This window comes from Gymnogyps californianus, chromosome 3 (assembly GCF_018139145.2).
Source record: "Gymnogyps californianus isolate 813 chromosome 3, ASM1813914v2, whole genome shotgun sequence".
NCBI lineage: Eukaryota > Metazoa > Chordata > Aves > Accipitriformes > Cathartidae > Gymnogyps > Gymnogyps californianus.
The window spans coordinates 87,763,364-87,776,909 of NC_059473.1; the positions used below are offsets into that span (position 1 = coordinate 87,763,364).

The 13,546-nt window shown below is 39.6% G+C and overlaps 1 protein-coding gene across 3 annotated transcripts in view; it reads left to right on the top strand.

The window, feature by feature from the left end:
- Nucleotides 1–13,546, top strand: part of RARS2 (arginyl-tRNA synthetase 2, mitochondrial) — a 41,524-nt gene that overhangs the window by 12,462 nt on the left and 15,516 nt on the right. For all 3 annotated transcript variants that reach the window (XM_050893675.1, XM_050893677.1, XM_050893676.1), the window contains exons 8-12: nucleotides 3,132–3,208; nucleotides 6,502–6,657; nucleotides 8,592–8,698; nucleotides 9,293–9,388; nucleotides 11,768–11,828. In XM_050893675.1, the coding sequence (XP_050749632.1) occupies nucleotides 3,132–3,208; nucleotides 6,502–6,657; nucleotides 8,592–8,698; nucleotides 9,293–9,388; nucleotides 11,768–11,828 (497 nt within the window). The remainder of the gene's footprint in view (nucleotides 1–3,131; nucleotides 3,209–6,501; nucleotides 6,658–8,591; nucleotides 8,699–9,292; nucleotides 9,389–11,767; nucleotides 11,829–13,546) is intronic.

Consider the following 13,546-nt stretch of genomic DNA (forward strand, 5'->3'; position numbering starts at 1 on the left):
ATCTTGAAAGCTCGTACACCTGTGAAAACTATAAAACTCCCCCACATCTTTTGCAGTAGGTTCTGAAAACAGTGTCTGTGTATTTATTTTTAAATGGAAAACACAAAGCGCAGTATCTATTAAGCGGTCACTTTTGCTTATCCCAGCCCTTATGCTGCCCCTTCAGTAGCGCTGGTACCGCTGTTCGTGGGGACATCAGTGAATCAACTTTATGAACAGAGCTGGGTTAAAAACTTAGCATAAATACCCTACTTCTATTCCACTTATGTATTCAGATTCAGCAGTGTAGATAACATAACTAAAATATATTCAGTTCTACACATTCTCCTTATAGAGTAAATTCCTGGGTTTTGGACAGTTGAACAAAACATTCTTATGGCTGTGAGAGCAGTAATAGAATATTTTTTTCCTTTGTTAAATGATTTCCTCTGCAGCTCGTCTTTCTTGATCCTGTTTCTGATCAAACAGTTTATAGCAGAGCTTTGCTTCGCTTAGGATTTGTTTCATAGGAATTGAATACAGAATAAGTTCACCTAAAATTCAATAAATTTCGTCATTGCATATTTCATTCATTTTTGCCCCTTAGACATAATTTTGTCACTATGCTATTGTATAATGAATGTGGCAATGACAATTAAGCAATGAAATGCAATGTGGTTAAAGGGCTTCTGAGCTGACCTCATTCACTCTGTCTTTGAAGATACTAAATTGTACTCCTAAGTCTGAGTATCAGGAATTTTATATATTTTAATACAAAGTTTCCTGAAGGTATAAAGATCACAATGCCTGTTATTTACATGTGTACATGTTGTCCAGCACACAACTGTTAGAATCATGCTTTAGACCTAGTAGTTCAAACTGTTTCTTTCAAAATGGGTGCTCCCCTCTTTATTTGGGCTGGCTCAGCTCAACTATATGGCAGATTTTATAACAAGTAATATAGTCATGCTTCACAGAATTATAGCATAGAAATATTATTATAATGGTCCTTTCCCAGAAGCAGTGCTATAATTAACAATCTGTCAGCATTTCTACTATAACTGCTATTGTCAGAGGCTTTAAAACGTAATAAATGAAAACATATTTTGCTGAAACGTGGCAGAGAAGTCCTCAACCTCTAGGCAGTTTTGGGGCAGGTTTCTTAAGGTAACAAAGCTTATGCAGTCACACTGTCTGTCCATCTGTCTTCCTGTCACTCTGCTCCTAATAAATTTTGAACCCATTGGCTAACTTCAGCCAGATCTGACAAAGAAAAATGTCTCCAAGAGAACAAATTTCCTTTGGTATTATGGCAGTTGGCAGCCAAGTAGGGATAGAAATACAATGTAGTGCCCTCTGGGAGAGAAAGTTAACTTCTGCGTTTAGCCTGCCGGCTAACCAGTCAGCACATCTAAGTCAGAATCAGTCCCAACACATGCTGCATCTTGCCAATAACTGGTGAGTATAACAAGGGCTGGGGACAGTTTGAAGACAGAAACGTGTGAAAGGATGTGTTTGGGTTGAAAAAAAGCTGGGAGTCTTGCTGGGGGTTGGAGTGTGAAGCCAGCATTGAAAAGTGGAACGTGTAGGTATGCTAATATCTAAGAGAGATCATTAGGAAATCAAGCTCCGATTGCTCATAGAACAAGCTGTGCTTAAAGAAACTCACTTTCAATAGACTCATTTTATTTCCTAAACCCTAACTTGTTTTTCTTACCTAAATCTGCCGTGGCTTCTCTTGCACTCGGTGTTTCCAAGAGGGAAGTTCTTGAGACAGTGCTATTTGTTTAGTTGCAGAGGGCTTTCAAAGGAGTACCTGCATACCTATTCCTCAGATGCTTTCTTCACATCAGTCCTGGTCCTTGTCACCTCAGAGGAATGAGATGGTCTTAAAAGCAGCCTCAGAAAATCTAAGAGGCTGCAGGGTTAATATTGCTAGATTACTGAATGAGTTAATGGGCTCTTTTGATTTAGACAGAAAAATTGGGATTTGGATCTTGCCCTTTCAGATGGCTTTTGGAAAGTGCTGACGCCAAATTGGATACATGAAAAAAGCTGCATATTCTCAGCATGCAGCAAAAAGTTCCCTTGAAAATATTGCATAAGTGGTATGTGGAATACTGTATTGTGTCCCAGTTTCTGTTGTCCTTGAAATGATAATTCTGTTAAGGGAGGAAGCAAAACAAGGAGTTTTGAGCACGTTGTGTTGCTGGTCAGTTTCCACTCTGTGGCTTCTCATTTACAGCTGATTGCTGTGCAAAAGATAATTTTCTCTACAAGTCCAGAAACACAAATTCCATTTATGAGGAACTGAAAAACAGCATAGTATTTCTTACTGGTTTCTAGCTATTATAGTTTTGATTTTTTCCATGCAGTGGAATAACAGGTTATGCTTTTGTCGTGGTTTAACCCCAGCCAGCAACTAAGCACCATGCAGCCGCTTCCCCCTCCCCCTCCTAGTGGGGTGGGGAGGAGCAGGAAAAAAAAAAAAGTAAAACTCGTGGGTTGAGATAAGAACAGTTTAATAACTGAAGTAAAATAAAATACACTACTAAGAATAATTATAATAATAATTGTAATGAAAAGTAATATAACAAAAAAAAAAAAAGGAAATAACACCCAAGAAAAGACAAGTGATGCACAATGCAATTGCTCACCACCCGCTGACCGATGCCCAAGCAGTGATCCGCCCCTCCCAGCCAACTCCCCCCAGTTTATATACTGGGCATGACGTTCTATGGTATGGAATATCCCTTTGGTTAGTTCGGGTCAGCTGTCCTGGCTGTGCTCCCTCCCAGCTTCTTGCACACCTGCTTGCTGGCAGAGCATGGGAAACTGAAAAGTCCTTGGCTTAAGATAAGCACTGCTTAGCAACAGCTAAAACATCAGTGTGTTATCAACATTGTTCTCACACTAAATCCAAAACACAGCACTGTACCAGCTACTAGGAAGAAAATTAACTCTATCTCAGCCGAAACCAGGACAGCTTTTGATCTGTTTTTGTAGCGTACACCATTACATTGTTTAACAATGTAAGGCATTTCTTTTATTACATACAATGTTAAGACTAGACTTGCATATGAAAACAACTTAATTAACAGAACAATATACTCTGGGCTGTTGTCTAACTCTGTATTTAATTGTTATCCAAGGCTTATTGGGTGTTGGTTTCCAACGCTTTGGCAACAAAGAAGAGCTAAAATCCAGTCCTTTACAACACCTTTTTGAGGTAAGTTCAGAGAAGACCAACTAGGGACTTCAGAGGACAGTCCATTTAACTTAGCTGTCAATTTTGTACAGAATGGTATGTCTGCAGGGTCATGATGAGACTCATGTTGGATTTAAATGACCTTGCTTGAAGGACCAGTGCTAGCCTGGGCCAGGGCAGCAGAGACAGTTTTCACTAGGCCATGGCAGCAGAGACAGGTTTCATTAGGCTGAAAAATAAGCCCCATAAGGGAGGTAATCATATGGATACTTAGGTTGCATTGATTGCTGCTACCACCACAGCCAGCTTGACCAATATCAACTATCTTAACTGGGCATAGTTGACCACTGTGCTAACTGCAGTGGAAATGGTGTCTTGCATCTAATGCTGTAGTGTGTTGGTTACCAAAGTTGTGAAAAGAAGTTACATGTATGGTGTAAAAATCCTCTTGTTGCTAGTATTTTTAGAATAAGTAATATTTAATTTACATTGCTCAATACACGAATCACTGTGGTTGGGGAAAAGTATCTTTAAAGTGTTTTGTATCTAATATGGAGGCTTAGCATATATAGGTAAGGAGGAGTGACGGTCACTTTCCAGAATACTGTTCTGGCTCTGCAGAATGCTCTTCTTTCTTCCAAGACTGTGAAAGAGCCAGGAGCATTAGAAGGTGCAGTTTCTGCTGACAGGCATTCAGGAAATACCTTTCAACAGTAGGGAAGGCTGTTTTGTTGTAGGAGGTTGCCCTCTTGGTTGCCCACCATGCCCACCAGCATGGTGCAAGTGCTATAGATTGCGTTTCTGTGTATCAGGGACAAAACTGACTCAGTGGACTGTCCAGGTTAGCCATAACGATTGAGGTAGTTTAACAAGTCTTGTTTTTCCAGGACTAATACGGTTTTGGTTGTTGGTCCATCCAAATATGCCTAATATCATCTGAGTTGTTATTTATTTCTTCCTCTTTACCAGTTCCTGTGTCACTTCTTGTTTCATACAGTGCAATAAGCAAAAAAGGTTTTTGTCAATCTTTTGATACTTGTAAGTGATCTTTGGTTGACAACCGTGCTGTACGTAAGAGAATGTGACTTATGTACTTACCTGCACAAATCCAACAACCATGAGGACAGGTGGACAAAATTTTCTGAATGACTAATGTTCAAGCCCTCGTCCTTTAAAAGAAAGATCTCGTGTGTCAATGGGGCTTTGTCAGGGTTCTTGTGTGGTACTGTCAAGTGTTCTCCTATCACAAAGCTGAGCTGTGCTTCACCCCCTGAGCTGGATATGGGAACTATTGCTAATGCCAGTGTTCGGACAGTATGTCACAGGATAACTGTTTTGCATAAATCTGTTTACTGGCAAAGGAACAAACTGTGTTTGAATACTTGGATACTCTGTAGCTGAATACATATTGGGCAGATTGTTTATGTGGCAGAGTAGCTCCTTCTGAGTTTGCCAGCTTCTTTGACATAGATAAATTTTGTTGACTTGTTCCCTCATCCCTGAGGCCTGCTCAATAAAATTGATAGATTCTCAACATGGAGGTGTTTGAGCTGTAGGACTGATTTAAAGAGACGACAAGAAGTAATCATATTCTTGTGGTTGTGCATTGGCGCATATTATTTAATTTTTATTTATAATTTCAGTCCATTCTTAGGATTTAAATTTCGAATACTTGAATTTTGCACTAAAGCTTTAAAGTACCATCTATTGCAGTAGCACGTAGGCTTTATGACCTTAAAAAAATTACCTTCAAGTGTAGAGAACAGTATTCAGTCAAGCTGCAAAAGATTCTAAAACAGTAGTTGTTTGATACCAAATTAGTTTTTCAAATATTCCCAATTTTTAACTGTTTGTTCAGCTGTACTCCTGGTTTATATAAAAAACAGAGACATGTTTCAAAGTGGTGTTTTTTCTGCTGTTCTGTGAAATTAATCTTTCCTATAGTTCGTTTAAAAAGAAAATTTCCATAGCACAGTTTCTATATAAATAAATGTATAGACAAATGTACCTTTCCAAACATCTTTGCACCTTCCATTTTGGTCAAGAGTCAGATGCAAATATGCCTCTTGCATTATTTTTGCTTTATAACATCGAAGATTGGGGGCGGGTTAGAATGTGTGAAGCTACTGATGGAGGAAGGGGAGCATAGTTCTTGGAAAGGGCTGAATTTTCCCTCTACTTTAAATTTCTTTTTCGTGGCAGAACTAAGCCAACATTAATCTTTGAGGCTTGTCAGCAGTACTGCCTGTTAAAATCTCTGAAAATCTTGGGACATAATAGGAAGGGGAAAAGTTCAAGAGTTTTGCTGTGGAAGCTTTTTTTTTTAATAGGTGGAACCCATTCGAGCAAGGTATTGTTGGCAAACTCATTGTCTGAACATTGCAGGAGTGAAGTTTTTATAATTATTTTTTATCAAGATTGCAAGGATTTGGGGATCAAAACTGTTACAAAGAGTTAAAAGTTAAACAGCATTGAACTATTTGGGTCTAAATACATAGCGTAACCACTAGTTAATTTAATTATTTTTACACAGTACTTTAACTTTTTAAAAACTCCTCCACAGACTTTCAAGATGCTATGTGTGGAAGGCAAGAAATCATTGTCCTCGTGAATATTTGGCCTGTAGATATAAAGGAATATGTTAATGAACAGGAGAGCCAAATTTGCTGTATGTAGGTAAAGTTGGCTAATACAAGAGTTTGTAATGCTTTTAGCAAACCGACAGTGCATATGTGTGTGTCTAGTCAGATGTTGACATTCATATGCTTGACTTCAGCCACAGAGAGACAGCGTGTATTAGTATGGGTGTAGAGTACTGTAGGTAAGGGGGTTTGGATTAGAACTGGGTTGGGTTTTTTTGAGCTTGTAAAACATCGAGTCTGTCTAGGAGTTTGCTGCTTCAACTGCCATCTCATTTTTAGGCAGTGCAATTGTTATAAGTATCAACTTTGTGGTCCTCTGAAGAAAAGTCTCTGATTTAAAAGTCTGTGATGGTTTCCCTTTCATGCATAAATTAGTTCTTCCATATTCTGCTGCTGCAGTTGTTTCAACATTATGAAGAGGACGATAGCGACAAGAATAAGGAATTATGGCATTAGTCTTGTTTCAAGATAAGCTGCACATTTTCCTATTTGAGTTTGGACTACTCATTCATCCTTTAAATAGGAAACGTGTTCCTTTAACATGTCTTTAAAATTTTGACGTTACAAATGTCATCTTTAAATGTATTTTTATTGTTCTTGTAGAACTTTGCTTATTTTTATTGGAGGAGAGGATTATACTTCTTCAGCATTTTCAGTGCCATTATATTTCAGGTGTATGTGCAGATTAACAAAGCAGCAGAAGATGAAAACACAAAAAAACTGGCTAAGGATTTCTTTAGAAAACTGGAGGAACATGATGAGCAGACATTGTCACTTTGGAAACAATTTAGAGACTTCAGTATTGAGGAATACATCCGAATTTATAAGGTACAAATCATCCACTGCTTCTTCTGTGTTGTTGGTAAAATGGTCTCTTTTTATCTATTACTCCATCAATCTAATTAACAGTGCACAGCACCTTTTCATCGAAGAGACTGCCAAGCAGTGAACCGACTTGGGAACAGAAGTTGCTGTAGAGTTGTCAATTCATTGCCTTTCCAGTAAACTTTACAGTGTTGTGGGGAAGATGTTTCTTAATATGCCAGGTTATGCCCCATTCTGTTTGGAAAAAGCACTGTAGTTGATTTAACATCCAAGCAGACCACCACTTTAGTTGCTGACAACCTAGATACATTTTATTTAATGGAGTCCATGTAATTGGCCCTTAGTCTAATTCTCCCTTCTCAGAGCCCTGAAGCTAGGAGTATGGTGCTAAGCAACAAAGCCAATCAGTGTTAGATAAATATTGTTCAGTTTTGCTTTATCTTTGAAGTCAGCAACAACCCGCTAAATTTAACAGTTTCCATGTAATAAATTTTATTAGGAGATAACTCTGTTTCCACATTTCTGATCTAATGTTATAATGCAGAGCAGTGTATGTTGCATATTAAATTGAGTGTAAGTAATTATAGCAGCAGGAGTTTACAATAGTTATCAGTGCATAAGTTACCTGCAGGTTGAGTTGAGCTAATATACAGCCATCTGTTGCATACTGTAGTCTCAAGAATGGAGCCAGTGTCCACTGTTTTGTCGGAGATGTTTGTGCCACTGACCACAAAATGAATCTTAGGAATCTGGAAAACAGGAATGAGATACACCTTCTGTCACTGAATCCAGTCTCTTGGTATTAATACTATGTAATCTTACTCAAGAACCAACTGAGTCCATCTGAAAACCAGCTAGTGTTTTCCTTTCCCACATTCTTGCAATGAAATTCTGGAATGGGTGCCCAGTTTTGATGGGCTTAGACATTTTTTTCCTAACTCGCAGCTCCAAAGAATTTGTGACTCGTTTTATACCACTTCCTTCTTCTAGTATTATTCTTTATTTAAACTTGCACTATTCCATCTCCTTCCTCTTGATGTATTTGTAGAAATTGGTCATGTCTTCTTTCATCCTTGATTGCAAAGTTAAAAGAGAAGTGGCCTGCTCCTTCCTCAGTAATCCAGATAACTTGGCTGTGCTTTAATTTCTTCCCTGAAACATATCACTGGATTCATGCCAGGTTCTCTAAGTTAAGATCTCCTAAGTGAGACACAACCTTGATAATTCTAGTGGAAAGCTGACCTGTTAGGATAAGTGGGTATTGGGCTGTGTATGCAGCTGCATCATGATGGTCACTCATCATTGATCACATGATGACTGGTACAGCTAGATCTTTCTCTCCCAATTCCATTCAAACTAATAAGTATCGAGCTGATGGACTGACAGCTTTGTTGTCCTTAGTTAAAAACCTTGGGTTTTGTACTATTACATTTCACCCAGTTTTGACAGTTAAGGTCATCCTATCTCTCCTAGGTGTACCCTCAGCCTTCCTAGTAATGGTGATTTCTGTAGGCTCAGTAGTGTTTGTCAGCAGCTCCTGCTTTTTTTAATTTCTTTTAGCATCCTTTTAAAATAGGATTGGTTTCATGTCCAAGTAACTTCTCTGCAGTCCACTGGTTTTGCCTCCAGCACAGCAAGTTGGAGACCTAGCTCAGAATTTTTGTACTAATTGTTCTACCCGGTTTACACCTAATTTCTCATGAACATTATATCCAACACTGTATTCAACTCAGGGAGATTAATTCTAATGCAGAAATTGATTAAATGAAAATCCAAACATCCTTTTTTAACAATGAAGTGACATTTCCTGGAATAAAATTAATCTTTGCACTTTATCTGACCTGTGACACAGACCTATCATCTGACTTAAACTGAAGAAATGATTAGCCTCAATCTTAATGATGTTGCCCTTCTTTGATATTCTTGGAACTTTTCAGCGTCTAGGAGTGCACTTTGATGAATATTCTGGAGAATCATTTTACCAAGAGAAGTCCCAGGAAGTTCTAAAGATGTTGGAGGATAAAGGACTCCTTCAGAAAACAATGTATGAACTCATTATTCAATCTGTTGGTGTAGTTTACTTAACATCTCAGTTGCATTTCAAATGAGATATGTTGAGTGAGGTTTGTATGTAATCCAAGGGGAAGAGTTTTCTTTAGATGGTTTTGGTAGCTGTTCTAGTAGAAGACCAACAGGATTTGTGCAGTCACAGCTAAAAATTAAGTTTGCCTTTTCTGTGGCTAGCACAGAAGCCTGGCCATGATAAATTAGGTACAATGACAGTGTTCAACTCCTAATGGCCTTTTAGGCTGTTAATTAGTTTGGTAGCTGCATGTGCCATTTAACAAGCAGAGTTAGATGAGATCCTTGCCCTGATGAAGGAGCTGCCTGGCTGAACTGGGACGGAAGCTGTAGTCATGGAATGCACCAGAATGTGGGCAGGTGGCTCCCTGGCATCAGCAGTGGTGACAAGAAACTTAGAGGAACAGTCATTCAAAGAAAAGAATGAGATTGTCTAGAGTGAGGGGGGTTCCATGGCAAGAGGCCTTTGTTTTGGTTCTGACCTCTATCTTATCTGAACTTACCTGTATATTAGATCTGGCTTGCAGTTACTTCAATGTTTTCTCTCAACTTACAGAAAAGGGACAGGAATTGTGGATCTTTCGGAAAAGAAAGACCTCTCATTGTTTTCCACCGTCGTGCGTAGTGATGGGACATCTCTTTATATAACAAGGCAAGTAAGCCCATCTGTGTTTATTGCCATTTATTTGCCAGTAAACTTTTGTACATGAGTACATTTGTAACTGATAGTACAGATTTTGAAGCGTTTTATTTCTGGGATGGAACACCTTCACTAATGAGTAATCGTAACTGGAACTAGCAATGTAACTATGATGGGGATGAAAATGGCTCAGGAAAAACAACTGCTTTTAGATAGTTTTACTCCCCTTAAGCAGTCTGTTAGTAAATCTCCTCTTTCCATAAATCATAATACTTTCTCCAGCTACTGACTTTGAAAACAAAGCTGGGGTCTCTTCATCTAATAAACGCTTGCCAAGTAACGAAGGTTTTAGAAAGACCTTTGCTTAAAATTTTTATTGACAGTGTGATGCAGAAAAGAATGGCTTGTTCAGCCATGTCTTCATTGACTCATTGGACCACCAGCACTGTAACATCAATTTTATCACTGTTTTCCTGCCTTCTCATCAGTATCCTAAAATTCCTCTTGGATATTTTAATATGGAAGCCTTAACAGTTTCTTTGTGCCAGTAATAGTAATGTAAATAAATCAGATGTCTAGCCCTCAGGGTAAACTGTGTACGTCTTTTCAGGACAAGGGTATTAGAGAGATGCTGCAGTCAGTCCTGCATATTAGGGAGCTGCTGAATCCTGTAGCCGGATAAAGGCAAGGCTGCCACAGCTACATGCCCACGTGTCCAACCAGTAGTAAGGCTGAGCACCTGTTCCCAGTAGGCACACAAACACACACACACACATATACACAGCCAACCAAACAGGGCAACACAGACAAAACCACTCAGCACGAATGGCCTCGTTTTGTTCCCCTCTGGCTGATTAGGATGAAGATCTATTAATATGAAGAAAAATACATGTATGTATGTGTGTACATATATACACACATATATGTATGTGATATATATTATCTACATAAGTAATATACAGATGTGTATACATACTCTGTACATACAATACAATGTGTATCCCTCCAGTAGCTGAGCTTCAACACTCAGTCTGCCCATTAGCTGGCCCCTGGATCCCCAGGTCTCCCCAGTCGCTGGCACCTGGGCATGTGAGCCCCCAAGGCCCATAGCCCCACTCCAGTTGCTGGTACAGACACAGTGGATCCCTCCAGTAACTGAGCTTAGACGTGCGGTCCATCCAGCAGCTAGCCCTGGATCCTTACTCTCCCCTGTTGCCTCCTACATAGAGACACACATATACACAGGCAGGTCTCTCAGTTAACCCCCAGACCCCATGGTCTCTCTGGCAGTTGGCCTGGACCCCCTGATGCCAACAGTACAGACTCCTCTGGGTGCCTTATCTTTGAAGGCAAACACTTACCTGGCTCCCAGGGCACTTCACCTACTTGCTGGCTAGTTCAGCTTGATATTTGCTGTCAATCACATGTGGATGTGTGTGCCCTCACTCCAGTTGTTGGCAGCAGAGACAGCTTGGTCCCTGTGACCCATGGTCAGACTCCAATTGCTATCACTTCATTTCACTTAACCTCCAGTCCCTTCAGTTGCTGGCACCACAGATGCATGGCCTGTATGAGCTGTAGTCCCCAACTCCAGTTACTGATACTTAGACCTCCAAACACACGTGCACACAAAGAGAGACCCTGTCACCCAGGAAAAGTTTGAAATGGAGTTTCATGAGAAGACAGGACAGACTGTGCTGATCAGGTGCAGGGCACAACTGGACAAACATAATAACCAGCATTTGGTTTACAAGCCACCTGTCCATTTTATCATCTCCCTCTCTTTTCCCATCTTTGGTTCCTCCCCTAAGCATCCCATAAGAGGTCTTGTGCAATTGTGAGATGCTTTTTCCCTTGCATCCCATGTGTCCCATGTCCCTTAGGCAGTAACCTCCCTCAGTCAGAAGGTGGTCTGGAGAGCTGTTCCTGGTGACCCCTGAGGTGGGTTTCAGACTGGGACATGGGGCTGGTGGCTCTCCTGTGGCAGCCCTGGGAGGGGCTTGAGCAAGTTGTTTCTCTGTGGTACTTCGTGTGTGTGAAGATGAGCTTTTTATCATATAACCTAATGCTGAGCACTGGATTAGTTTTTCAGGAGAGGGGTGTTTCTCTCGAGTCCCAGTTGATTGATTGTCCCAGTAGGCAGACAGAGACCAGACTTACTCGGCGCATAAGAACTGTTTCCTGAGTAATTTTCATAGCTAGTGGTTTAAAAAAACATTTCAAACACGTTGTGAACAAAGTATACATATCCTTTTTTTCATGTAAGGCATACATGGATCCCTCTAATCAGGCAGTCCTCTCCCCTCCATAAGAGTACATTATTTTCCTAAGAGGCAGATAATGAAGTATGTTTGAGTGAAAGTCCAAATAGTTTCTCATTATCTCTTTCAGAGATCTTGCTGCTGCTATAGACCGAATGAATAAGCATAGCTGTGATACTATGATTTACGTGGTAAGTAATTCTAGATTCACCAAATGCTTTTGAGCCTGACTCTCTCCAATAATCCAGGGGACCTCTTGCTCACAATATGACTTTGGTACATGGTATTTTTCGCAGTAAAATAGATGCCCTTACTGCCCAGCAGCTGTGCCTCAATGTGGCAGTGTTTCTTGGTTTTGTTTCAGTTCATGACCCACAGAATGGTTGAAAAATCAGCTCTGGAGTTATTCTCTGTCATAAAAATTCATTGCAATTCATTATAAAGGAACTTTTACTCAATTGACATTGTATTTTCTATATAAATGTTGTAATTAATATTTAAACAAGTCAGAAAAAGCTGTTACTGTTATAAAAGGTTGTAAAATGTTAATTTAGAAATTTAGAAATTAATGGTCTAAAATGAATCTAAGTCTACTCTAAAGTCCTGATATCTTATCTGAAATGTAAATTTTTATGGCTTTGAACAGTGCCTCGGTTTCATTGTGTAGAAATTGCACATAAAGTAGCACTTAATCACTCTGGACAAAGCAGTTGTAGACAGGGAATCTTTTTCTATTTCTTGGTTTGATTATTTTGCTTTTTAACAATTCCAACAGTATCAGTAATGAATAGCAGGATTATCTCCTCACTTGTGTGAAACTCTTTTTTGCTCTAGTATTACCAAGGCCATATCACATGATGCTTTTAAATCTTCTTTTTCCCAGATTTAGAAAAAAATCATTTTGAAAACCATGTTCTTTTATGTGAAGTCAATTAATAACGTGGGAAAAGATATGCATATTTTTGTGATGTGTTTGGTAACGCCCATATATCTTCTCTGGTACAGCTTTTGAAAAAGTCAATATAGTGTTACAAATAGTATGATTCGGGGGAGGGGGAGAGATCAGTAAGCATAAAATTAAATGCACAGATAGTTTAAAGTGCAACTTTTAGTTAAGTCACATTCCTCCTTTTATTTTCAGTCTTCAGGCAGTTTCCAGTAGCTTGCCATTCCCACATGTGGTCATAGAACAGGGATTTTTTGGTTGTGTTTTTTGGGGGGAGGAATTGCTTGGTTTTGGTGAAAGTTTTTTTTTGCCTCTACTGGCTGGAACATAGTAGATTCACTGGCATCGAAGAGCAGTGTGGCTGTGAAAGTGCAATGCATTAGGAGTTAAGGAATTTTCCTGTCTAGTTCATGTGGGTAGGTAATTATTTGTATTTGTTACACCATGAGGTAATAGGGACCAAGGGAGAAGGAACAATTAGAAGGAAAGAAAATAGTTGGGTGGATATTTTGCACAAATTAGGATATGGGCTGATTGTTAAGCTCATGGAGTGAGCAAGTGTGGAAGCAATAGTCTTGAGTTGACTGGTTGCTCATAGCTGAACTCCTGTAACTGTTTACTCCCTTGCCTGGGCCTCTTTTGATCTACTCCTAGTCCAAACAGATATGCAGCAAAACCAGACTGTGATGCAATCAGTGTGTCCGTTATAATCAATGTCTCATTCACGTTGGAAATGACAGATTATCCTGTCTAGTCCTGTTCTCTCAACCTTGCTAAGATTGCATAGTTTTTGGATGGCATGGTTAGTGTTTTTATCACTTCTGACTTTCTGAGGGCTGAGAAAGTGGGTCATAAAATGAGAGGGCGATAACATAAACTGTTAGGAGAGTTTGTGGGACAGATGGCCTGATGAGGGAACTGCCAGCCTTGCTGAGCTTTGCTGCTGTTTTGTGGCAGTGCTTT